A 27854-nucleotide genomic window follows, 5' to 3' on the forward strand; every position below is an offset into this window, starting at 1 on the left:
CGGCCCCGGCCCCGCCCCCGCCAGCGGCCCCGCCCCGGTGCGCGCCCCCGGTGACCCGGAAGCACTCGGCAGAGCGTCGCCCGTCCCTGCCGGAGCGGTAAGATGGCGGCGGTCTCCGTGCTGCGGGCGCCGAGCGGCGGCTTCAGCTTCGACAACTGTGCTCGGTGAGGCGCGGGCGGGACGCCGGGGCTGGGCCCGGGCGGCAGCGGGACGCGGGGGGGCTGCGGCCGGGGGAGGTCCCCGCCCGGCGCCACTTCTCGCCCTGTGTTGCAGGAACTCCCTCCTGGAGGCCGAGCTCGTTCAGAAGGGGCAGCGGCTGCCCGCCGCCCGCAAGACGGGCACCACCATCGCCGGCGTCGTCTTCAAGGTGAGGCGGGCGCCGGGCGCGTCCCTCCGGCGCTTCGCGGCGGGCAGGAGGCCGGGCCGGGCCGGCCCGCGGGCCGCTCCTCCGCCCCAGGCCGAGGCCGAACCCGGCGGGGGCGCGGCCGCCCCTCGCTCCGGAGCTGGAGCCGGGGCAAGGCCGCTCGGCCCCGGGCCGGCCTCGTCGGGAAGCGGCGTGCCGGCCGGCTCGTGGCGGAGGTTCCGCGCTGCTGAGTCACGCCTGGCGCCCCGGCCTGTGCGGAGCCGGCTCCTGCCGGCTGCCTCCGGAGCTGCCCCGCGCCCCGGGGCCTTGCAGCCGGCCTGGCCGTCGGTGCCGGGAAGGTCCCCTTTGGAGATCGAGGCTTTGGGAATAATCCTCTCTTTCTGTAGGATGGCATAGTCCTCGGAGCAGATACGAGAGCAACTGAAGGAATGGTTGTTGCTGACAAGAACTGTTCGAAAATACACTTCATTTCTCCTAATATCTAGTAAGTGTTAAAATTGTTTATTGTGTAAGGGTATTGGTAATAGCGTTGGTATTCTTATCCACGTCCTTTGCTAACAGCAAATATTAAGGTGTACTTTAAAATGATAACTTATTAGCAAGACCTGGGGATTTTTGCTATTTCATTTACACTTCAACAGACTGTCTTGTTTCGTGCTCTGAAAATATTGACTGTACGAGAACTTAATTTCCTCAATTTTGCAATGAGAAAAGTTCTATTTGTTGGATAAAGCATAGAGTTATTTGTTTCCCCTGTCCTCCCCACCTTTTCCTAATTTGCTCATAATATTTTTCAGTTGTTGTGGTGCTGGAACAGCTGCAGATACTGATATGACAACTCAGCTGATCTCTTCCAATCTGGAGCTCCATTCACTGTCTACTGGACGACTTCCAAGAGTTGTCACAGCTAATCGAATGCTAAAGCAAATGCTTTTCAGGTAACCAAATGGGTTTCTTGTTTATTAGCAATGACGTTAAAACCACTAGATAATATTTAAGTTCCTGTGAAGGAGCATTCTTCCTCAGCCTGCTTAACTTTCATAACAAGACTTTAGGAAAGATTTAATAATTGCTCTTTGCTTCATAGGCTTTTGAACTGAGATGGAAGAGAAGTCAAGTCTGTGGTGTTTTAGAGAACTGATGCTATACTTGTACAGTGTTGCTAGTGTTTACATTGCAAAAATAGAAGGCCAATAGTTTAATAAACTGTTGATCACACCCGTGAAAACTGATGTGTATCTTTGTGGCGAGGTGGCTGGACCAGTAATGATCTTCTAATGTGCAGGCTTGTAAAATTGAAACTTTCATATGACTTGTACTGTAATCACTATCTCAGAATGTATTTTATTTTCAAAAGAATAAAGTGTTTAACTGTTTGAAGCCCACAGCTGTTAATATAGAACTCTGCTGGTGGCATAGCGAGATAAATGAGTAAAATGGTTGGAAGTTGTACTGCAGTTATCTTAAGACTTTGATTGCTTGACTGATCACAGACCATTATTGTATGGCAGTTGAACTTCCTAACTAGCAGCATGAGGTAGAACATGTCCTTAGAGTGAGGGCATATTCTCCAAACTTAAGTATTCTAGTACTGCTTAGTATTGTCTTTTGCAGAAGTAAAAAATGATATTGAAAGAGAAGGAAAGAATGAAACGAGTGTATTCAACTAAAGATATTGTTCAAGCTGTTGGAAAGTCTCCAGGAAGGTGAAATAAAGCAATGAAAAGAAAATGCTTTGTGCAACCAAGTGACCTAGATAAATTACAATAATTCAGCTCAGTTGCTTATTGCTGTGCTGATGGGCAGTTTGCCTTTTTTTAAGTGTGTCACAAAACAATACATTAAAAAGTTAAAGCAGCCAAGAATATCTCATGGGGGAAATGAAGGAATATATTTTCTTTGAAGTCTCTAAAAACTTAATTGCAAATACAGGAATTTCATTTCAGGCTTGAAAACTGATCCGAATCCTTTCCCTGTTAGCACAAATGTATGATCCAGCCTGCTTTTTTGTTCTGCTTGACACTGAGATAGACTGTGTTTTAGTCAATTTCTTAGGTTAAACTGTTGGTCACAGATAGTAAAAGTAGTCTTTCTGGTACAGAGCGTACCTGGTGTAATCACAGAAAAATTCTCACATGCGTACATTGTGTTAAAAAGAACCACAGCTTTATTGTGGACTTTCAGATTCACATATAAACATTGCTCCTAGGTATCAAGGCTACATTGGTGCTGCCCTGGTTTTAGGGGGAGTAGACGTCACAGGACCTCACCTTTACAGCATACATCCCCATGGATCAACTGACAAACTGCCTTACGTTACTATGGGTGAGTGGTACGCCCTCAGTTTTGTAACACAACTGCCTGGTGAAAAGTGTGAATGCTTCAAATTGTTATTTAAAATGTTTTCACTTAAATTCCATTGTTTGCTGGGAGCTGTACAGACCTCAGACTTCAAAGATAAAGTTGTGCCCATATTTGTAAGGCAGGTGCACTGTTATATTTTGCTTCTAACACCTGAAAAACATGGGCTATTGTACTACCTTATCTAAGCTGCCAAAAAATTGGTATTGGGAAAGTTGCTGTGTGTGTTCCCCAGTATACCTTAAAGCAAGAGAATTGTGGGATTCCCAAAAACTTGCTGTATATAAAAAAAAATATATATATCCTTAGAAACTTGATTTGCAGATAGTCCTAACTCATGGTTCATATGAAGTCTCACTTGGGGAATTACGTTCTGCCTGAAGTTTTTCTGTAGTTGCATTAGGAAAAATGTGCCTTGCTTCTCCTTTGGGACTGTTGTATTTCTTGCCAAGTAGCAGCTGTATTTTAGTCAAGAAGGTGCTTTGCTGTAGTGAAGCAACACCTGGTTTACTTGCTATGTATAATAATTGGTCTTAACTACTGTATGGAGCTTCTCAGTAAATAAGTGTTAATTCTATCTGTTGTTGGGGTCAACTTGACGTTAGTAGCCCACCATCAGGTTATTAAGTGTTAGTACCCCAGCTCTTCTGTCTGTGTAACATTTTCTGTAATAACAATAATTTGAGCTATATGTATATGCAATTCTGTGTACATCTCGTTCAGTTTCGAATTAGGGAGCGTGACAATACCGACAGCTGAAACCACAGATTTTTGCACGCTTTTTTGGCATTTAGGTACTACCCTGTCAAGACCAGTTACAAAAGCAATGTTCAGGATAAAGCTACAATAAAAAACACAATACCGCTTTGCAGTAGCAATAATTTCAAGTTGTGAAACGGCTCTTGCGCATATACCCATGTACCTGTGATCTTGCTAAACAACCCAATTAGAGCCTCTTATGAGTATATTCAGGAAGACACGGTATTACAGAATACAAAATCTTCATTCATCTCTAATCTTGATTTGTGAATTTAACTTGTCATTCCTCCTGTGTCTTCTAACTGTTCTTTGTCCGTGTCCTCTAGATAAAATTGTTTCTTTAGGCATCTTGTTCCGTTTCTTAATTGTTGAGGGATGCTTGGAGAGTCCCTGTGGTAAGAGTCCTGAAGTAATAAGCTATAACAAGCTCTGCGACTTGCAGGAGAGCCTTAGTGATCACCGTCATCCCTCGTATGTTTTTGAGAAGGGAAATAATGCGTGCATTGTTGAAGGGAAGGACACGCACATCTCTAAATATTACAGAACTTGCCCAGTCGTTGGCAAAGGGAGTATTTTCAGTAGTAGTGTTGAGCTTGTTTGATTAGTTCTGAATTCTTTTGTGATTTACAGGCAATAATCTGGGACTAAAGGGTAAAAAATGGTAAGAGATGTCACTGAGACACTGGTAAGAGATTAAACTAGTGCCTTCTGAGCTAATAATATTCTTGCACAGTTTAATTTGTGGCTTTTAAGGTTAATGCCCTACTGAGAATATCCTATGTCTGGAAAAAGTAGAATTCCAAACATAACCAGGGTTGCAATTATTTTTGCTCTCTGATCACTCAGGAAGAACCCTGTATCATTTCAGACTTGTATATTTCATTTTGAAGGCTTGGATGATTTTAAATGAAAGCTGGGTTTTGGTAGAGCTGTAGAAGTGTCACGTAGAGTCCAAATAAAACTACTGAAAAAAAAAATTAATTTGAAAATTGTGTCAGATTAGTAAATCAGATTCAGCCTATGTCTGATGCAGCTTTTATGCCGACTCTGTCATAGGAAAATATAATTTTAGTTAATCTTTTTCTGTTCATGGTTGGCATCTCTAGGTAAAACACGTACTTACTATATTCTTGGAAATGTTAAAGGTTTTTCTTTTTCTTCTGGATCTTTGCACTGCTGAAACAGTGCAGCTGTTAAACTGAATCATCTGGTTAACTGTATAATGAGAACTGTGATTATCTGGCAGAAATTCTGCAGAGGCGGTCATGGGCCAATAGATGGTGCCATTACCTTAGGAGCTGGGAAATTACTTGGTGAATAAAATCCATGTAACAGTCATGTGATGTCATTGTTTAGCCTTTGATATAAGAAAGTAAATGTCTGATTCTTATAATTGCCTTATACCCAATATTGTAGTTAACTGTAAAACTGTAACTGACTCTATACGGATAGCTGCTAGTAGTTAATTGCCTGAATGAAGTCACACAGTTTCCATTATGTACATGTTTACTTTTGGGCCTGTGTTTTAAAAGCTTTCAAATGTGGCATGCCTGAAAATCCTGGCCACTCCTCTTTCTCTCCACAAAAATAACACAGTAGCAGAATAAGTTCAAACAAGTAGGAAGGAGCATATCAATGGATTAAGTTCATTCTAGCTTCAACTTTGGCTGTCAGCTGTACGAGCTCTGTGCCTGGTGATTACATGTTACTTTTGTCCATGCTGTCAAACAAAGCCCTTCTCAGCATAAATGTCCTTTACCTTTCTACACCCGGTACACTGATACTTTCTCCAGTGACTAGGATATACTTTAGTAAAAAGATTTGCTTATGCATATAAATGAAAGATAGAACTGAGCAGCAAAGGTATCAAAGGTCAAAACAGAGATGGTAGTTGGAATTTTATTTTGATCTTATTTAGACTAATCTATTGTTTGTTGGGGTGGTTGGGGTTTTTTGTGGGTTTTTAAATTATTTTTTTATTTTTAATTTTTTAAAAATGTCTATTTCCCCCAATATTCTAAGAGCAGTTTAATAAATCAGGGTAGGAATTTTTGGCCAGTTAATTTCTGGAAATTCAGTATTAAATAGGAAGGGTTGTTGAGGTGTTGGGTTTTTGTTTGTTTTATTGTGCTGGAGCATGTTTTTATTTAGCTGGAGTGTGTTTGTGGATGGACAGAGTGGTGTCCTCCCTTGCAAGGGAGATTTAAAAGATACTCAGTGCTTACTCAGGAGTGAAAGCATCAAATTAAACTGTTTATGCTGACAAAGGACAAAATTGGATTTCAGCAAGCGATGCAAGATTGTCTGATTGCTTGGCTTGTCTAGGAAAGCTTCTGGCCAAGACTTATAATGAAATGCATGCATAAAATTAAAGCACTTGAAGTCTGTAGTTCAGCTTTCGGAAACAGTAAGTATGTTCCAGTCGTCTCCAGTGGCTAAAGCTAGTCCCCTGGTACCAGTGTTGCTTCATATTCATAAATCAGCTCTTCATGCATTGGCAATGTCGTCCTGCAGAGCAAGCACTACCACTGCTGAGTCTCAGCCCCTCAGCCAGGAACCAGGGTGAAAAATTATCCCAATCGATGGGGCTGTGGAGATCACCGAATTTTTACCTAGAATGAACAGCAAATTGAATAACAATGAGTGCGTGTGAATAAATGCCCTGTCAGGGAGCCCTGACACTGATGGATTAGGAAGTGCTAACTGTTACTCTCTCAAGGCTCTGTACGTCCTCCAGTGTGGCAGGCTGAGGTAGCAAACAGGTCCTTGGGTGATGAAAATGGACTGTGCTTAGCAATAAGAAGTTGTCTTCAGTGAATGTTCTGCTAAAAAGATCCTGTTCATCTGTTTTAGAAAAGCTACTGCAGTTGCAAAACACAGTGGAAATTATTGTCAGTTGGATTTTTTGCTATGTATCAATAATTACCTTTCACTTTAAATCAATACTGAAGTGCTACAACTCTGGGATTTTTAAAGTGAGTTTATTAGTTTAGTCAAGAAAATTTTTGAATAACTTGGTTGTGAAAACTTATGAAATGACCAATGTTTCTTAAAGAAGAAAAAAAGAAAATCTCTTAGGGTCTCATAACTTCCCTGATTCATGCTGATTATCAGACTGAAAAGCATTTGCCTCGGAATACAGCTCTGCATCTCCGTTTCTTTAGTTATTTATAATTTGTTTGGCAATCAATATTTTTATATATTTAGATGCTAGATTAATACTTCCTGAATATTTGTTTCTAAAGTGTAGCTTACTGAAAATGTATGCAAAATAAATTATTTTGAATTGATACGGCGTTTTTTTCTTGATGATTGTTTCCAAGATTGTTGAAGTGTAACCATTCATAGCACTTAGTGGTTTTTAAAAATCTAGCTGAAAGGTTTTTTCCTGAATGTTATATAATACGAATACATGATGACTTTACCAATTATACTTTGTTTTAATTATCCGTATTGCTCATACACAGAACAGTTGTAAACTGCCAACGTTTTAAAAAAAATTCCAACAAAGAAAAGCTCCTATTTCTGCATTGGTTGTGTGTTGTTAAGATTTCAAACTAAAGTTATCTATCTAAGATAAATATCTGGTTTGGTATTACTTTGAATCTGAGCTCAGTTAAAGACACTATTTAATGATGCATTATCTTGCAGCCTTCCCGAACGTTTTAATAGATTTGAGGTTGAACTGCTGCATCTTAGCAATGGTGAATCCTAACTGGTAGTGCCTTAAATCAGTTATGGTGTGTATGAGGTGGGAACATCCATCCCTAACTAATGGATGGTGTTTTGCAATGTTTGGTTTTTATCTTTCTCCAGACATTATGTTTGGGAATTGTTAAGCTTGTTTCTATGTAAAGGCAAAGTATGCTTGTTAAAAATGAATTATTGGTGGGCACTGAATACGTGGACAAGAGAACAGCTGTTTCCCCACATGCAAACAAGTTCTCCATAGACCCTTAATATCTAAGTTTTCTGTGCTTTTATAGGTACTGCAATAAGAAAACCATACTTCCAATGTTTACTTAAGTTCACAGATTTTTATTGCCAGCTCTCCTGTTACAATGCATAGCTTTCACAAGTCGGTTGAACTACTTGGAACATTGTGGGGTTGTTTGGATCGTATGTGGAATTTGACAAGTAGAGGGAAGTTGGTGTAACTAGATAGTGAAGTTCACAACTGTGCTCACGAGCAACTGTCCGCTGCTGGTTTTCTGCATGGATGGTCAAGTGACGGGGTTTGAGTCCACCTGCAGTGCAAACAGGGGGCTTGAGGGGTTTTTCTTTGTTAAGGAGCTACAGGTGAATATATGCACATCATTAGTATTTTTTAAAATTGTTCATATTGCTGTTGTCAAACAGCAGATGATTTGTTTTGATGCAGGAACTCAGAAGTATACATCTATTTGTGTTTCTAAAAACACAGTGTTTACATCTGGTGCTAGCAAGAGTAAAGAATTTTCATTGTGCTGTTTAAGATTACAAAAATCTGTTCTTTTAGAGAATGCTTAGCTGTGCTGTGAGACTTTTGCTAAGGCACTTTTTTAAACGCAAGCTTATAAAACTTGCGTTTAGGATTTATAAGCAATAGAGAAAAAAACCCTGAGTTTATTATGCTTTTCCAGCTTTACTTCCTGTTCTGTTAGAACCTCCTTGGGATTGTGGTTTTTAGATGTAAATGTCTAAATGTAGGTTTAGATAAATTAATACTTTCAAGAACTCTCTGAAAACTTACGCTATAGGACTGTCTGCATTTATTTATTTAAAGTTGATATTAAATTTGGCTTTTATTTGCATCTTGGTAATATAGCGAGATAAATTTGGCTTTTATTTGCATCTTGTTAATATAGCGAGATAAATAATTAACAGTACAATTCTTTATATGTAAAGGATTTAATGTAATGTAATGTAAGGTTCCCCCCTCTTCCCCCCGCCTCTTTCTTCTTTATAAGTCTACTGAGTTCTTGCCCATAGGTTCTTTTGGGAACTTTTTAAAAAAATGAGCTGGAGGAATGAATCCAGTCTGAGCCATGTATGAGATTATTGCAGTATTTGTGTTATTCATAATTTTTATTTGTCAGTAGAAGTTTTAAAAAATTAAGACTACTTTCTTTTAGCTCAGTAGCTTTAATGTAGTAATTTCTGTCAGATATTACCTTTTATACTTTCATTCTTGTCTTTATACTCTAACTTTTTCAAAGAACCCTTATCCAAGGGTAAGATTGTTTTCTAGTTTTGAGGCTTCCCATTCTGCTTATGGTAGGCCTTCATTTGAGTGTGGTAAGAATGTGGCCTTAGCTTGAGACCATATCTCAGATCCTCCCCCCCCCCCCCCATTATAAATGTTTCTGTGTCATTCCACAAGAAGAATTATTTTATGGTTCAAGTCCTGTATTTGTTTTGGAACACACCTTATTTTGACCTTGTTTGAAGGATCAGTAAAATTCCTTTTATTTGTGATTTGTTCTGTGATATCAGCTGTTTGTGTCAGTGGTTCATTTCTGCTGTTAGTTGCGTAAAAATCTTCTTTATTCCCAGTTTCAGCATTTAAAAAATGGAGTCATGTATTGCTCCAAGGTGTAAATGAATAGTCATTGCCTGTAATACAAGTACACACTTAGAGTGTCCTACTGCTTTTAGATGTGATGTATTTGGTACTGTAAAGGTAATGATCCTCAACCACAGCAATATTCTGTAACAGGAATATCTGTCATATTCATTGGGATTACCATGTTCATTGATTTGTGTCTGTAAATCTGCTGTTTCTACCCTTTAAATTTGATCTATAATTGGACCTCCTTAAATGGTTCAGATAAGGTAGTCTGTATTTTCTCAACAGTGTCACTGTCAGCTTCTGCTTTTTCATTATACATTCAGCAGACTTGATAAAATCAGCAGGACACCTCATTTGAAACTGTTTAATCGCTGCCTTTTTCTTTCACTAAACCATTGAGGTGGTCAAGCGATATACACAAATCATTTTAAATAGAAAATATGGCTTTCTCTGTGACCCAGCTAAACAGATAGCAGTATGCAAAACAAGTTAAAAAGTAATAACTGCCAAAAAATCTTCTAATTGGAGTAAAAAATTGCAGGTAACTTTATTCACTCCCCAAAAGTAGCGTGCTCTGAAATATGGTTAGGGCCACAGACAGACAAGATATCTTCCTGAAGACTCGCTCTTTCTGAACAAAGCAAGTTTACAGTTTCAAATAGTATCATACTGCTTTTTGTATTAATTTACGGAAAGCACATTTATAACACCTGCAGTTACAGTGCTTTGGGTAGAGACGGCTTCTGTTCCATTGCTACACTTGCACTGCATCCTTTAAGAGAAGTAACGTTAAACTCATGTTTTCATATCCGTCATTTTGTCTGTTCAGCTGTTATTGTTCAGTGTAAAAATAATGGCACAAAGTAAATGCATAATAAACTGTTAAAGCAGATAACCTGGTGGCAGCAGCCAGCCACCCTATTACCATTGCAGGTTTACTCATCCCCATGCCTGAAGGTGACTGTGCCAGGGCAGCTCGTTAAAACAATCTGTTAATTCTGAGTGTCTTAGTATTAAGTGACATACCCTCTAACGTGGCTAGGCACAAAAGTGGGACAGGAGAAATGGAGGAGTAGGAATTACAAACTGTGGCATTCAGCTCACTCTTTTTCTAACCTCGTTTTCATATCTTAGTGTTCAAAATAGTAAAAAGAAAAAGGCTGTCAGAATGGGGACCATGACAAGCCTGTGTACACTAGCTATACATTTAGGATTAAATTAGGCGCTGGACTTAAAGAGAGTAGACACTTCAGAGTGTATAGTAAGCTAAGGTAGACTTCAGTCTGGTTTGTGCTGCTGATATTTGCTATCCTGTTCTTTAAAAAAATACTGTATCTAAATACATTAGCTAAATAAGTGTCCTAATGTTGTTACTGTAGGTTCTGGATCATTAGCAGCTATGGCAATATTTGAAGATAAATACAAACCGGACATGGAGGTAAGGAATTTTTTTTTAAAGCTCAGTGTTTCTTCCCTCAATAATGCTCATGATCCTAAGAACTTAAGAGGCTTGAAGCTTTAAAAAAGTTAAATCTGCTCTAGTTTCCCTGCACTTAAAAATGTACTAATGTCAGCTTACTGCAAAGCTGTAAAAGTTGATGGATAAAATAAATCTAAAGAAATAGAGCTTCTTGCAAATTTATGTATGGAAAACTTGTGTGATTTGAATGTAGGTGAAAGCTTTAAAAACATACAACTTGCTGATGATAGTTTTCAGGAATGTAACAGTCCTTGCACAGTCAATATTGCTGTTTTTCCCTCAGTAGTCAGTCCTTATCTCTCAATCTTGAAAAGCGAATGCATGATTGTAAAAGCAACAAAAAAATGTTTAAGTAGTGTATGAAACCAATTAGATTTCTGGTTGATTGGGTATGTTCAGAACTAGTAACTGCACTTTTATTTTTAATATCTACTTAAAAGCTGATTATCAGAAGATTTATAAGGTTGTAGGTTGTTTGTGTTTTGCTGATGATCTTGATAAAAATTGAAAATGTTTGGTTCATTATAGAGAATCATTCAGGAGAGCTAAAAGCTGGAGTGTCATGATTAAGATCAGAAAAAGTTATTCCATTATTTTTTATGAATGTATGCAGTACATTATTTTTGTATTATTCATAGTATTTCCTTACACGTAGTTACACCATGTTCAGTGCCTGGTAAACTCAACAGTGAAAAATCCAGTTATGCAGACAGACTATTGATGAATATAAAACCAAAACAATTAAAGGGCTTTCTGTGACCATATTTTGTAAAATGCCTCAGTAACGTCAAGCCATCTTTTAAACCACATTAATCTCTTCAGACTTTCTGTGAATGCTCCTTCTCATTCCAATCGATTAATAATTTCACAGTAAAGAAAAAACTGAGAATTGAACACAAAATTGAAAATCGAACACATTAAAAATGACTTGTAACACTAACAGTTGCAATCATTTCAGCCTAAAATGCAGGTATAACAAATCTGACAGCTTTTTACTATCACTGAATAATGTGGAAAAGGAAAAAGTTGATTTACTTCAGAAAAGGTCTTCAGATGTTCCTCATCTTTGTACTGCAAGTGCTGTGGGTCATTTCCTCCCCTTCAAATGTTGGCATGTCTGCAGTATATTTTCAGGTGATGATCCCATAAGTCCACTGAGTTCCTCTCTAAAATCACTTAATTAAATTTTAAATGTAAAATGATGTGTCATACCCTGTTACATCTCCTGAAGAAATGTGATGTGTAATACCAGTTGATTTAAAAAAAAAAAAAAAGCCACCTTGTTTTGAGAAGCTTTCTAGCAGTTAAACTGCTTAAGAGTTAGTAATAAGCAGTTTTCCAATTATTCCTGGAACTGGCTCCTTTTCTGTCAGTATATATGAAATAGTTGTAGGTGTGCAAAATTACAAAAATGCAGTAAGATCCAGGATTCCTGTGTTGCTGCAATGTTCTGGGCAATATCTGAAGACACTGGACTTCTGGCCCCTGGTATATTTATAAATGCTATCAGAAATACTGGAATATTTTTAATAGGCACTCAAGTTTCTTCTGTAAGTAGCATTATACTGGATGACTGATGGAAAGAACCACTAGACAGAGGTAGACTCTTTACTTTTTTTTTCCTCTCCCCTCATGCCGCTGTAAGAACGCCAGTCTCTTCTTCCAGCCTCTTCTTGTGTGACTGTGCGCTTGGCATGTGTGCTATTCATACTGAAAACATGGACTACAAATCCTTGGAATCAACAGCTACAGCATGATAGTCCGCTTTCAAAGATACAAATGTCAAAGAGCTGCACTATGAAATTTCATCTTATTCTCAGCTAGTTTTCAAGCTTGTATTTTAAGTCATTCTTTGTGTAAGAGCAACCAGAAAAGGCACAAAATTGGTAAATCTCCAACTTTTCTTATTTAGAAAGGTCATCCTAATTAAATTGTCTTCGTACACAACCATAAATGGCAGCAGATATTCACTGTTACAACAAGCATGTAGAAATGCAGCCTACCAGTTTGTTGAAATACATATTTAGATCTTTGAGACTTGCATGTGCCTTAGCTCGTCCTTTGTTTTTACTCGATACTCTGTTATCTAATAACAATTTAGTAATCGTATTAACCAGCAAAGTTTCAGGTGATAAAGCTCAACTGTACTCTTAAACGCTTCATATTCTGTTATGGCTACCAGCTTAAAATATTTACCTTTTAAGTCAGATGTGGGGTTTTTTTTCCAGTAAAGTAACAAAATAACAAGTGATATTTCTATTGAAGTTAAAGCAAATTAAATCTCAAGTACAGTATGTATATTTTACACAAAATTTCCTATGAAATGGCAATGATAAACTTAAAATTCCTGGAGATTAATTTAATAAAATGGGTAGAGGATTAATATTTTTCTGTCAAGATCAGTACTGCTTTCTTTTGCACTAATTGTCAGAATATCTTGCTAGGGCTACTGGAAGGTAGTGGTGTGCTTCAGGACCATCACATCACAGAAAAATGATTCAAAGGCAAACTGTCCTGCACCCTCTGGTATCGACTTGCAAATTAGCATCTGGAATGTAATTAAACAAGCTTAATGAAAGTAGCAGCTGAATACTACTGGAAAAGACAATCAGCTTTTTTGCCTCTGATATATATTCTGTACTATTGAAGCTGATCACCAAACACATCGTGTGAGCACAGTTAAAAAAAAATTAGCATTTATTTGAAGAATAGGAACTGTTTTTCATTCTGTTATGCTTTTGGCATGCGCTGGTGTCCCATGAGAGCCGTGCCACAGCAGATAGTGCACAATATTTATAAATCCATGACAGGCAATAATAGCAACTTGAAAAATTCTTTTGCTAGAATTTCAAGTTGAGAGCTGCCAAAAGCTGAGAGGATCAAATCTGCAGTGGCAGCTGCTGTGCCCTACAGTTAGAATCATAGACTTTGAAGATGCTCAACTTAAAAAAAATAAAATAAAAAAAAAAATACTGCAGGCTTAGCCAATTTTTGCAGGTTTCTAGAGCCCTGGCTCTGCCTTTTGAAGATGAGTTGCTGAAGCTTCTACCAGTGCCTGAGGCATGCTAACACCAGCAGGATGTGTTTTTTTTCCATAGACTTAGTGTGTCTTCAGATTTAAGTAGCACATGCTTTATCAATGCCAACTGTGATGGTCCTTTCCCTGGTTGCAATGCCGGGAGATGATCTTTACCCAACATCCTTCAGAGAAACTGCTAAGATAGATGGTGACGTACACGAGTGCCACTTCTGCAGTCTGATTTATGGAGGCATGTTTCATTATGAAGCAAGTGCTGGCCTCTAGAGGAACCATTATAGATTGCTGAAGATGTGAACGCTTTCAGCCCTGAAGGCCTGTAGATGCTTCAAAAATGTAATGCCAAGCACCTAACTACTGTGGAACAATATTAATCTGTCATGTGGGCAGCTATAGATCTACTTTAAAAAACATAAGTGGAAGAACAGCACATCTAATGGAGTGTTTTGAGCTTAGATCTTTCATTGCAGCCAATTTTTCTTTCAATAGAGTTTCAATAGAGTAGCCACATGGTTTTTAAACCTTACAGTCAGATTTTGCAAATGCATTCATGCCTTCTGGTGTTAAACAATAGTAGAGAAATACTCTGAGTCAGTGGATATAGAAACGGTCATGATCTGGGAAAAAAATGTCTCCAGTATTAAAAGCTGGAATTCTGGGTTTATCTGTACTGTGGTTGTTGAATTCCTAGGGAGACTGGGGAGGTATTATATATTTTATTCTGGTATTTGACTTCTGTTGTTTGAAAAGTAGAAGCTTTTTGTCTGTAGAAGAATTGCTTGATGTACAGCGAGGCTATGTTGTAGCCTTCTGACAAGAGCTTCATGTTTAAGCAAGGAAACAGGCTGCTTGTAACTTCATTTCTTTTCTGTATTTCATCAAAACAGCCAGGTTTAATAAAAAGAGGATCCAAAATGAAGAGAATCAGTAGAAGCCACAGAAAGCAGAACTATTTCAGGGAAAGGGAAGTAAATCTTTGTGTAATGAGTTCAGGGGCACAGAACAGGTGGAAAAAAAATGGAAGGAGGTAGCCTGGCAGATATTAAATAACTATTTCTAAAATAGATCACGCCAAAAATGTGAGATTATATTTACAGTCATTTATTATACCACTTTTTTTAGTGTGGCAGGAAGTCAAGTGGTACTGAATGAAAACAAAAAGACTCTGGAGGGGTAGGAACATATTAAAAATAAGAGGGGGGCTGTTCTGACTATATTCCACTTGGAGCGCAGGCACTTACCCTCCCGCAGTAGCTATGCTGTCCGAAGAACTGCATCTTGCTCTCCTACGAGAGATTTGCACTCCTTCACCTGTTGGCCAGCTTTGCTTTTGTGAGCATTGCAGTGATTACTTTTGCTAACCTGTTTGGTTTTGACAAACATGGGTTAGGGAGCAATCTTATGAGCAATTCAGCTGGCAGATTTGGGCAATCCTCTGTAAAAGGAGGAATGATGGGCAGACAGGAGGAGTTGGAGGTCGTAACCTTTTTCAGTTAATAGTTGCAGCTGTCAGAGTAGGTGTGTTCACAAAATTATAGGAAGGAAGAGGACTGGAAGTTGCAAAATGTGCAGACTCAGGCTCTTCTGGTTTGTGGTTTTGTTTCTGGCTTTGCCACTGATTTTTGAGGTACTTCGAGCAGCCCCGTATCCCCAGAGTGAAGAAGCTGAGGCACAAAGAACGCCTTCCTCCGGATGCTCAGTGTGTGCTGAAGGTCTTTGCTGTATCAAAGTGGAAAGTAGTCTAAATTCAGCTTTCACTGTGTACCTCTTATTTCAGTAAAAATGCATCAGGCTTAGTACAAAATATTACAAAAACATGTCACTTTCTTCCATTTTTAAACAGCCGACTTACAGATCATTCAGATGTTTCTGTGCTCCTATTTCCTACTGTCCGTCAATATGGTGGTATAATTTTTGTTTATTAACTACTGACAATAATACCGAGCTATTTTTGGAAACTGTCAAAACTCTCTAATCTTCAACAATAGTTGTCTCATCAGTCTTATTTAGCCTGCATCTGTGTGATTCAAGGCTCAAGAGCAATGACAAGCTGCATATGAATTCTGTATTCATTAGTGATGGTGATCAAAATGCCTGTGTCCCTGCCATAGGGCTCAGGTGTGGAAGTCTGCAGGCTAATCCCACCAGCTGACATTCAGAGGTTTAATGACTCCATAGGAAGGTGACCACTTGCTGGGAGGTTTGTCGGCTGAACTCAGACAGCAGACAATAGAGATCAAGCCAGACTATCAGAGTTAAGCTGGAGAGCCTGCCTGAGATACTTGAACCCCTGTTGGTGTCAAACACAGAGATTAAGTAGATGGGGGGGGATCTGATTCTGTGAACAAAAATAAGTACTTAGTGTTTATGTGCTCTGTGTATCTGTTTATTTCATTACCCAGTGACAATAACTGAGACTGTTAGTGGCATATCTTCACTGCCTGTTCTGACAGAGCTCATGGCAATAAGAAATTTCATGCTTTCCTTACATACCTGTATTATTTTCTCCTTCAGAGACTTGAATTTCCATGGGTAAATATCAGGTGTTAGTGCAGACAGTCATCCAGAAAATAAAGGCTTCTCATGCTGTCTCTTATTATTAGATTAAAATTATTCTGTGGTAACCTGGTTTCTGCTTGACGCATTGGACAGTTAGTACTGTTCTCATCTTCTTTCACAGAATCGTGCCTTGGATTGATTTCCTTTGCAGAACTAACATTAAACAGGAAATATGAGGCTGATTTAAAATGTGCTAGCTAGATGTGCTCTGGAATGGCTCGGGTTACTGGAGAAGTGTTTTGAGGTGTGTTTTTTGAATATATCAAAGCACAATTTCTGTGCAGAAATCAGGTGGGAAACTGCCAGCAGTATCGGTCTGAGTTCCCAGCGATACCCAGTAGCACCTTCTTCTAGTTTTCTGTTTATAGACTATATCGAGGGAAATAAATTTTACCTTAGTTTAAATTGGGCCTTGCTGCATGACAAAGAGCAACAATTTCTTCACCTTTACGAAAGTAACACTTAAACTTTGTACGTAATAATGTAGACAAGCTAGTCGGAAGCAGGGCTCCGTGTTAAGAGATCATTTCACTGCACAGGGTAGCTGTAGGACAGGTAATTATTTTTGATGCATTTCTCAGGAGCAGGTGTTCCAGTTTAAATTGTTTCAGTTTGTATATCTCCCATAACTGCAGAACACAGGCAAAACGTACTGGAAAATATTTCACATGGCACGAAGCCCGAGTGCCGCTCCTGCGGCGAGGGCTGTGGAGGCAGAGTGCAATTTCTGTGCCTGAGCAGGGAAGAGTGAATGGGAATGAGGCGGAGAGTGGGAGTCAGCCTGGGCTGTCAGGGGAGGCTCCCTCCCAGCCAATAAGCTGTATGGAGCATTTTGGTGTATTGGGAAGGAAAAATTACCAGAGGGCCCAAGTCGTCTTTTTCCAAATAAAATGTTGATCCTCATTCCCTTCTATCCTTTTTTCAGAGGTAAAGTCAGTCATAGGAACAGAGGCTTGCTTTATTGGAAGCCAGACATGTTATTGCTGGATATTCATTTTTTGATATGCAGTAATAATATATAATAATTTTAACTGTCATCTTTTGCGTGGTTTACTTTTCTGGCTGTTTCCTGGTGGCTAAGGTTCTGTATGTTACTGTAAGGTAATGCAGCTGTACAGAAAATTGAGGATATCGCAGTGTCAAGAGTCAAATTCTTGCAGCCTGGCAGGATTTACAGCCCTGTTACTGTTGAGCAAGTTCACTTAACATTTTGAGAATCAGTTCCCTAAAAACACCATGAACTTCACCCAGACATACGAAGTGATGGATTAAATGAATTTTCGTATTCATTCTTGGTCCAAAGTATGGATGTAGTATTAAAAGAAATCCCGTAGTTGTGAGAGGAGCTTGTAATTTAATTCTGTACCATTGGAAATATGTATTGTACTAATCTTCATGTAAGGAATGACATATAGCAACTAATGTTATTGAATAGTAGTTTCGAAGCATATAAGTTTCTTGCCTTGGCAGGTAATTTGGCATAAATTGTTAATGTAAATCCATGTTAGTGGAGAAGACGTTATTTTACTAAAAAAGATAAACTGCTGATTAATTCAGTATAGAACTCAATTACAAATTGAAAGTGTCTCTGCGGGACGCCAGTACCCTAAAGACAGCAGATGTTGAATTGATACTCCAGCATATTTCACACTGGTATGAAATATTAACATGGTTTATTATACTTGTGTGGTGTACGGTATCGGAAAGGGGGAGGTGGTGATGAGTCTGGGCTTGCAGGCGTCTACTGTGGAACATGAAAAAACTGTAATCACTGAGAATAATAACTGGGGACTAAGGTGCATTTTATTTGAAAAGTTCTTAGTAGAAGACAGTTAGAAAAATAAACATTTACTGACAGATTATTCACAACAAAACTGACATCAAGTTCAGTACAGAATTACCTGATCTATGATTCTGTGATTATGAATGAATGAATGTAGGTGCATTTGTGTAAAAACTCAAATTGCCGAGTTCCAACAGGACTGCTAGGTCAGTGCTATGCTCGGATTTCTTTTTGCATAATTTCCTGCCCATGCCGTGTATATGCTGAAGACTGCTACTTCCTAACCAAACTAATTTTTCTGTATTTTTTGTGGCACGTAGGCAGCACAGTAACCCTGATGCGTTCATCATCCAGGGGTTTAAGTCAGTTGGGTTTCTGTCTTCCAAGGGACTGCGCTGGTGATGGTGGCACAGGCAGGCTCTGTAGACTTTGCATTTGAGAGAGTGCCAAGCGATGAACAGACTAGTAGTACAGTGGCACAAGAAAATACAGGAGCGTATGTAACTGAAACGGGTCTGTGCTGTTCTTAGTGTTTTTTCTTTCTTCTTTTAAATAGAAGTCCAGCTTTGAAAGCTTCAGAGAAGTTAGAATTTTAGACAAATGTATTTAAAGTTACCATTCCAAACAGAAGGCGTGTTCCACAGCATTTGCACAGGATGTATTCTGGGGAGAAAATTCTAATCATATTTAATAGTCGTTGAGTCCTTGACACTGTTTGTTGCGCAAATATTGAGTCATTCACTTACCTTCCGGCAAGTGAATGAAAGTAATGTTTCAGAATTTGGAGCATTTCAGTTTCTTGTTAATAAGGCTGTGGAAACAGAACTGGAAAATAACATGATACATGTTACTTTGATTTAAAATAACTTAGCTGTTTAACACACAAAGTAATAGAGTTGTTATTTCACTTCCCCCCCACATTTTTGCTTTAGAAACTACTACATTTCTGTTTCTCTTCGTCTTTAACAGCTGTTCAGTAAAACTAAACCAACCTGTATATGATATTTGAAGGCATATTTTTTGTTAGATTTAAGTTTTTCCTTTAGAGCACACACGATTCCAAAATAGCGTGTGGTTAAAATTCAGCAGAATGGAGGCGATGTCGTCTTTATACCTATTACAGGGCATAGTCTTAGTCCTAGATACCTTTAGACATCTTAATTTCTCCATCATGTGCTGGGAATATTCTGACAATTTCTACCCATTCTTCTTTATGCACGAGCTGGTGGTTGTTCCCAGGACCCATCTTTGTGTTTTGCTGTTCCACGTCTCCCAGATGCTGCTAGTCTTACAGATTCTGATTTTCATAACGCCTTTGCCTTTGGCGTGATCATTGCTTTAACTCTTTCTACTTGCAACTTCTATCTTGTAAATGTTTCTTTGTGCTGTGGTCATTTGGCATGTCAGTTTAATCCTGTTTTCTGTGATTTGGAATCCTGATCCTACATATTCATCACATATATCTATTTTAATAGCCTGTTTTGCATTCTTTGGACTGTAAGATCTCAGCATTCTGCTTCTAACTTTGTGACTTTTCAGAGCACAAACAAAAGATGGTGAGGAAGAAGGGCGGGGGGAGAGCTAGAAAGACTGGCTACTTTTAAATTTCATTCACCTGATCAAAGATGAAAGAAAAGCAAAATATTTTGATTCTAGCATAGGTCTATTTAAAAAATACTTAAATTATGAAACAAGGTGTGTAATTCATCTGATTATGAAGTACTACTTGAAATGCATACTTTTTTTTTGGTGAATATTTGTTAAACCTGAGTGGTTTAAATTACATGTGCCAGCCCTTTTCCAGCTTCAAAAGGCAGCCAAAACAAATTCATTCTTACTAATGAAGTCTTTCAATCTTCCCTTACAAGAAAAACACAAAGTACTTTGCTTCTCAGTTTTGTTATCTCTTTGGACTTAGCCAGCAGACTTTAGCGTTGCTTCCAGTTACATATTGATCTCTACCACAGCTTCTCCCAACAGGCAGACTTACACATCCTCTCACATGTTGTAGTCTGCTGATTACTCTTCCAAAGTCTAATTATGCTTCTGTAGGTGCTTATGTCCTTCAAGAGGTATCACTTTCCTAGCCCCAAATTCCCAACACTCCTTTATAGATTTATTTTTTTTATTACCATTGTCCTTCCTGAAGCTTCTGATTTTTTTTTTTTCCCCTCCCCTTCTCTTCCCACGTGAGTCTTGTGGACTCTCACTTTAAGTAGGATTGACTTTGTACATTATATAATTTGAACAAATTTCATTCTGTTGTAAAACAGTTGTGATAAATATTTGATTTTTTTTTAGTATTACAAAAATTGTTCCACACAATGAATATTAGTGTAGGATGAATGTGAGTGTACTGTATTTCAAATTCTTGAGAAGATATATTATTGGAGAACTGCACTACATATCGTATATCTAACAGGATACTGGTGACCTGCAGAAGGTATTCATTTCACTTTGGTAAGAATGAAAAAAATGTCCTTTCTACAGTTTTTAAATCTGGAAAAGACATCTCCTGTGTAACTTTGCAAGCAAGTTAAAAAATGTTGAGGAAATAATATTCACAAAGCCGTTCCAGCTGCTCCCTGTACTGCTGGAGGCATAATGATAAACTTGTTTAGAAGCTATTAGTAAAGATAGTATTAATATGATGTAGAAATATCCCCATCTTCGGTAGGAAAGTCTCTTTTCTTTTTTACTTCAGTAGCATTTGAAATCTGGAAATAGCTTAAGTGAGAAGAGAAACTTGATTCAAGTCATATACAAGAATAATGTGTAAAAGTTCCTTATTGGTGCTGTTTGGGACTTGCACCATAGCAGCTGTAGAGAGGTAATCTATCAGGTCTTGAGTGTCTACAAAATGCAACTCTCCAGATAACAGGTTTAAAGTAAAGATTTAATACAGGCTCTATCTGCTATGATGTTGCAGTGACAGTTTAAAACTCATTCTCTAAATCTCAGCAGACTTTATAGCTAGCAGTGGGCCCATATAAAGCTTAATGGCATTACAACACATAAATCATCTTTTAAAGATGCTACCAGTAGCTCCAATATTAAATGCAGACAATTGTCTGTGTTATAAATAATTTATCAAACACCATTTCAGATTAGCCTTCCATGCTGAGTTATTTATTTTAGCCTTTACTGTACTATTCCTAAGACACATTTTGAAAGATCCATTACTGGTCACTTTAATGAACTTGGGGGTCTGTTTTTCTCCCCCTCAAGCACTACGGTACATCTGTGGTGACCATTACACGGCTGATCTGGACCTCTTTGCGCCTTTTACAAGTGCTGCCCATTTGTCATGTAGCGGTAAATGGAGTTGCACATTGGAGTCCTGGGACACATTGTGTGATGTGGTGATGGAGACAAACAGATAGCTCTATAAAGTGCTGCTTGTCACAACTGACTTGTATTACAGTACATCACTCTTGCTGTAATCTCATTTAAGAAGCAGTGCGGACCCGAGAGAATGATATTCCCAGTTAGCTTGGTCTTTGCAACCATAAAGTAGGAAGTGCTCCTCTTATATACCCTGAACTTTTAGGGTTTTTTAAGATTAATTATTACAGTGACTCATTCATACCCCTCTACTTAAGACCGTGTCAGCACTTTTCAAGATAACCCCCTATTTTTCTGATTGTAAAATAGCAGTCCTTGCTTGCAGGGTCTCTGTCAAGGCACGGTGTGGGGTTTTTTCCTTGTGGCTATTCTGGTCATCTTTCTAAATTATGGAAAGAGGAGGAGGAGTAAGTGGCACTGAAGCAGAATTTTCTAAAATTAAAATTATTCCAGGTTCATGAACTAGGCTGCACTGTATCAGATGCAAGAGCTGAGATTACATTTTAGACTTTCTCAGTGTAGTGGATGCCTTAGTGCAGTTACAGCTGAGCTCTACTGACTGTGCTGGGTATTTTTAGAACTATTTTGGTAACAGTAGGTTGATGGAGTACACTTTAAAAAGTAAGTAAAATTAAATTAGTGAGAGGACTCTGAGATTTACATTGTTGTCTAAAAAAATTAAATTGAAATTAAAAGGGAGAGTGAAACAAACCCCCACCAATCTGCTTTAGTTTTCCTAAGCTGTGGTGCTTTTCTTATATTAACACAGATAATAGCTTAAAATTATTCTGGTTTTGCTACCACTTAATTTCTAAAACATATCTACACATACTTTGTTTTATTTTAGTATATTTACTTTCACTATAGTACTAAAATACCCTTAGCGTGCAACAAATCAGTGAAAGTAGTCTTTTATCAGTTGAATGAGGAAATACTTGCTTATCAGAGTTTTAGTACCAAAACCACTGAAGAAAAGTACAGGAATTGTTTTTACAGCATGGCTGTTTTGTTCTAGTCAGCTTGGTAGAAAGTGTAATTCAGGGGTTTTTTTTGAGAGTAACACTAATAAAACTGGGAGTGAAATAAGAATTTATGCTATTTCTATAGTTTACCGAAAAAAAAAAAAATGCCCCCCTCCTGGTCAATACCTTAATTAAGCTGTTGGAACGGGAATACTGTTATTAACAAGTTCTTTTATAGAGGGCCATCGGAGAATGCAAAGTATGCACTGGGAGCAGACGTGATTGTAGCTGAGCTAATTTTGGGCTCCTCTTCGGCTGCGCTTGTGCACTGGGGCTTGTGCAGCTGCTGTCTGAATCGGAGGTTCTAGGAGCGGGCTGTGGATCTGAGCATCATTGTTTTCACGTGGCAGGACCCTGGCAGAGACACTGAGGCCTTTAAAATGAAGGAAACTTTAAAAAGCTGCATTTATCAAAATCAGCAGTGAGTATTTGCTCCTTCATTCATACTGTCTAGTGGCAGAAGATTATTCAAAGGTGCAAAGTATCAGCAAAGCAATGACGAGTGATTGTGGGGAACTTAGCATTCAGTTGTGATCGTGTTGGGCTAGCTGAGCAGCAACTGCCGTAAATGACTTGACTTGAGGATAAAACCGAGTCCAAACTTCTGTGCTCGTAGGTGTGTTTCAGTCTTGTTCTTTCTTTACTGGAACAGGCAGGCTGTAGTCAGTTTTCAAGTTCCTTATACACCTTTGAGAAAAATTAAGGGGTCTTATGTGCTCTGGTATGTACTTAAGAGGCTACTGAAAAGATGAAAGTCTGCGTGGGTGTGCGTATGTGTATATGTATGTATGGACACAAGCTGTTTTCCTTGCGTTCTGATGCTTTTGCCGTATGACTGGACCACTAGCGCTTACTCTGTACAGGTTTCAGTGGAGCTGAGGGTGCAGGACATGTCCTTGCTGGTTTTGAGTCTCTTGGCAAGTAATACAGTGCCGTGGGAAGAGGTGTAGGACAGGACTCGACCCCCACACTGAACTGTAGGGCTTTGTCGAGCAGTAGCGTATCTTTTGTCGTAAGGACAGGCACATGTAGGTGCTGAGAACAGATGCCTGTACCTGGTTTCTACAAGATTTAAAATGATACGTCAGGAAAGTTGTTTTGCAACATTTCTTCATGCTCACCATCTGCAAAACCAAGGATTTACTGGCTGTATTGCATTATTTCTAACAGCACTGGATCTGATCTGTGATTTTTCAATAAGCTGCCTTTGGAATAAAAATCAGCCCTGCCTGGGATCTGTAGAGGGAGCCAGCGCAGCTGTAATAACCTCCTCTTTTCCACTAAAGGCTATTGGGCATATCAGGACTTGTATTTCTGATGCCTTCACATCAATACCATTCATGAATTTTATCGGGGGGGGGGATTAAGGTGATTATAGATGTGTTGTAATATTTTAATGGAGAGTTTGATGAATTTGAAATATCTCCTTGTAAAAGACGCTCATCTGAATGTTGTGTGTGTTAACGCAGATGCTATTGCGCTGTTTGAGGCTGTTTAGTTTGTAATAGGAAGTTTCTCAGTTATGTGCAGCATGCGTATTTCAGCAGGTGCGTGTTTGCCTTTTTAAAAGAAAGCAGAGATACAAAACCTGTAACAAAGCAAAGATCAGAACTTTTGCAGGATTAGTGTGTGGTTTCAGAAGCAATAAAAATAGTGAGCTTTATTTCCTGTTCTAGTTTTCTATTCTAGTTTTGTTGCAAATATGATTCTACTAGTTATACAAACTAATACAGAAATACACACACTTTTGAAATATATAAATACAGTATGCATTAAATATTAAATGTATCTTTTGCTTTGGTTACGTATGGAATTTCTGAAGTGTACAGCAGAAAAATAGCAAATTTTCCATTTTTTCACTTAAATGGTAAAAAGTTAACTACAAACTGCAGTATTTTGACAGAGGTACCTAGTACTTACTTAGTATTTTCAGCAGCTTTCTTTAAATTCTCTGCACTTGTGTTCGGGACTGGAGTTAAATATTAGCCAGCTACAATTCAGTACAGAGCTGGGCTGCTTTGCAACACAGCTACTATTAAGATGAGCCAAATAAATTTTGCAAACCAAGCTATGTTACAAAATCATGGAAATAATTTTGGTACTACAGAGGATGATTAAATAGTCCCTGCCTCGGGAAGCCTTGTAACTAAACTAGTGTGAGTCTTTAATCTGTATGCAACTGTTACGCAGAGGGCACTATAGGGAACTTGTAATGTACACGTGCACAAAAGCCTGGAAGATAAAAAAGGTAAAAATTTATCCGTTCAAGACAGAAATCTCAATTTTGCTTCCTTGACTGTTTTTACTAAGTCTGATCCTTCCTGGGGGGGGTGGATCATGAACAGGATAAAAGGTTGTCCCTGTAGATAGCCCCGCTGTTCAGCAGACTGCTGTTAATGCTCTGCAGTACTTCTGTGATTAAAAAGGCGCTGGTATCTCATTTATTGTTCTGAGAGCTCACAGCTTCCACTGTCACATGGACAAACATTTCTGTGAAATGCCAACACTTGTGCAATGACAGCTTTTTTAACTTTTCCAGGAAGAGGAAGCCAAACAGCTTGTGAGAGATGCCATTGCAGCTGGCATATACAATGATCTGGGCTCCGGCAGTAACATAGATATCTGCGTTATAAGCAAGAACAAGTTGGATTTTCTCCGTCCATATGATGTGGCCAACAGAAAGGGGGACAGGTTAGTATTCAAAGCTGTATGTTTTCCATGCTCTTCCCAGCAATTCTTATTTTCTATAACACTAAATTTTGTCAGAGTAATCTCTAGATCTGTATATTGAATTTTAACAACAAAATTAGTGGCTGTACCTGCAGTTGAACAGAGGCTGCTAGTGGTATCGACAGATGTGTGAAGGAAACAAATGAATTTCTTACCTGCCACCACTTTACCACGCCACGAGGCTGCTCTTGAGTTTCAGCAGTTTGAGAAAGTAATGGAGTTTTGCATTTGTGACTGAGCAGATACTTGGGTTTCTCTTGCTGTCAGGTAGCAACATAGTCTTGTTCTGCCATATCCTTGCTGAAATTTGTGTGGTGTAAGAAAGACTAGCAGCATTGCTGTACCCTCTGCAGTTCTGCCCAGTCTTAGTGTGGGGATTTGAAAATCAGGCAGCACAGCCTGCCATTAGCCACTATATACGAACTCACTGCAGGGACAAAACCAAATACCAAGAGAAAGCTCCACAACTCTGACCACCAGGTTGTTTTATTCTATTTCTAGAGGCCCTTTCTAGCCAGTGGCTGGAAAACATGCCCTATGCAAGACAACACAGACATTGTTTTGATCACTACAGTTTCCTCAGAATTGTCCAGAAATACACTGTGATGTGTTGACAGGACAGTTTACAGTTAATAGCTAAATACAGCAGTCACAAGATTTTTTTTTTTTAGTTGGACTAAACTTGAGTCCCAGTTCATGTATAAATAAACTAAAAAATGCTTGCAAGCACTCATGCTTTCCTAATCAAACAGTCCTCTCTTAACCATTTCCACTATGTAGAAACCTGTGCTTTTTTCCCCCTACCTCTTCCATTTGGCAAGCCACATCAAAAAGACAGATTTCTGTACAGCCCCCCCCCCCTTTACATTTCTCACCATTCACTTCCTTAAAGCACATGGGAAGTCTGCACAGCATGTGAAACTGTAAATCCTTCACAAAGGTGACATTATTCTGTTGCTTGTTTCTTGAAGACAGTAATTCCAAATCTCTTAAATCTTCTGTCAAAACATTCAACTATGGAACTCTTTGGGAACAAGGTTACAGTTAAGTATTTATCTTGTGGTCTTGTAATACTGAGAACGGTCAGGATATGAAGGTGATGACATTCCGAAGTGAGCAAAATTTGAGCATTAGAGGAGCTGGCAAATCTTACTTCTGAACACTTGGATCGTTGCTTGGTGAACTACGTTGCCTAATCAGTGACATCACAGCCCCCAAGGCAGCTAAAGGATTTTGCAATATGTACTTTTATGTTGCGTAACAAGTTGTGCAACTTTTCAACCCACAGCCAAAATAGTAGAGTTTAAAGAAATGGCCTTTTCCCTTCTTTCTAAGGCAGACACTATGGCCAAAGCCACAAAGAATTGCACTGCTCCAGTTAAAGGTCTTTTGGATTTCTTACTGTTGGACTTCACAGGCAGGACACTTCACTCTGAGCAGAAACATCTATAGGTGGGCAGCTAGGAGAGAGTTTTATTACATGTTAAGTGAGATTTTGGATTGTACAGTGTAGATGGGGGAAAAGGGTGACAACTCCTTTAGTCAGACACTGTTAGGATTTCAGAAGCATGGCTTGATTACAGGCAGTCTTTGTGTTAAATGTTGGCTAATTTTAGCACAGAAACCCAAAGCTAATACACTGGTAAAATTATTCTAGAGTTGCAAAAAATAAATAAATTGCTTGTTCTTTGAGCGAGGGTACACAGTGAGAATGCTGTAATGAGATCCAACTGACTTATTGGTTTAGATTTTGCAGTAACCACAGTTCCTTTTACCTTGGACTTCTACAGAAACTTCCAGAGAAAGCTGATGAGTTCTAAAATTTTAAATGAGTTTTCCTATGTAGTACTATCTTCCAGCTTAATTTTCACCTATTTCTTTAACAGGTATGGTAGATACAAGTGTGAAAAAGGAACTACTGCTGTTCTCACAGAAAATGTAGCACTCCTGGAAATTGAGGTGGTGGATGAAACTGTACAAACCATGGACACTTCCTGAACCGTCCCGTGCAGCCCTTCTGTGTCACTGGAGACCAGCACTAGTAGTTACCTTTAGAAGCCTTCCAAGAGAAAAATGCAGCTGATGATACAGAATAAAGAGGGCTCTGACCATTCTCCCAGTTAGTGTTTTTTATGTGGTGCTGATTTCTTCTGCTGCTTTTCCCTTCTTATGCTGTTGAAAATGCGAGGCTGATGCAGAACAGAACTGCAGCCTCTTACCCAGTCCTTTTAGTGTTGTGGGCTGTGGAAGTCAGGTGGCCTTCACCCTAGAAGAGCTGTATTATCCTGCGAAGGAGAGCCAGGCTCCTGGCGTGGACCAAGCGTCATACTGTCATATGGGGCAGAAAACCCACCGAGTACAACAGCTGTTTTGTTACTTCACTCTAGGAACAAAACAGCAAGGGTAAAACAATTCTGCCTAAGCCCCATTTGACAGCTTTTAACTTAACATAATGTTCTTTTCTTGATGGATACATACCAGATCAAGAAATGGTATGAAAATAGTGAGCACTGGTGGTTTGAACTGCTGACCTTGACCTACAGCAGCCTGCTTCTACTTACGTTAGTGCAGGGAAATAATAACTGTTATTGTGACATGCTAATATTTATTCTTCCCTGGTTTTTGTAGAGAGACAGACAGGATATGGAGTAGATCCATCGTCCACACTGCTACACACATTTTCATTTCTAAATGACATGACCAAAGACAGCATAACTCAAAGGTCTAATTGTCTTGTTACTTGCCTGAATTTTTCTACAAGCTTCCATGTGGATGTTTTTGTCCTAAAATCCTGAGATTTTATGACATAAAATCTATGAGATATCTGATTTCAGATATCTGAGATAAACTGATTTCAAACTGT

At 38.9% G+C, this 27854-nt stretch overlaps 1 protein-coding gene across 1 annotated transcript; it reads left to right on the forward strand.

The window, feature by feature from the left end:
* The first annotated feature begins 29 nt into the window (after positions 1-29).
* On the forward strand, positions 30-27110 carry PSMB7 (proteasome 20S subunit beta 7). Its single transcript, XM_072882878.1, has 8 exons — positions 30-164; positions 274-367; positions 751-848; positions 1162-1302; positions 2574-2689; positions 10415-10473; positions 24801-24952; positions 26878-27110. The coding sequence occupies exons 1-8, from the start codon at positions 103-105 to the stop codon at positions 26987-26989; spliced, it is 834 nt and encodes a 277-aa protein (XP_072738979.1). The 5' UTR covers positions 30-102; the 3' UTR covers positions 26990-27110.
* The last annotated feature ends 744 nt before the right edge of the window (positions 27111-27854 follow it).

This window comes from Ciconia boyciana, chromosome 18 (assembly GCF_034638445.1).
Source record: "Ciconia boyciana chromosome 18, ASM3463844v1, whole genome shotgun sequence".
Classification (NCBI taxonomy): Eukaryota; Metazoa; Chordata; class Aves; order Ciconiiformes; family Ciconiidae; genus Ciconia; species Ciconia boyciana.

Coding starts and splice junctions, on each gene's coding strand:
- PSMB7 (XM_072882878.1), top strand. CDS start 103: ATGGCGGCGGTCTCCGTGCTGCGGGCGCCGAGCGGCGGCTTCAGCTTC. Junction 165..273: donor AGCTTCGACAACTGTGCTCG/GTGAGGCGCGGG, acceptor CCTGTGTTGCAG/GAACTCCCTCCTGGAGGCCG. Junction 2,690..10,414: donor ACTGCCTTACGTTACTATGG/GTGAGTGGTACG, acceptor TTGTTACTGTAG/GTTCTGGATCATTAGCAGCT.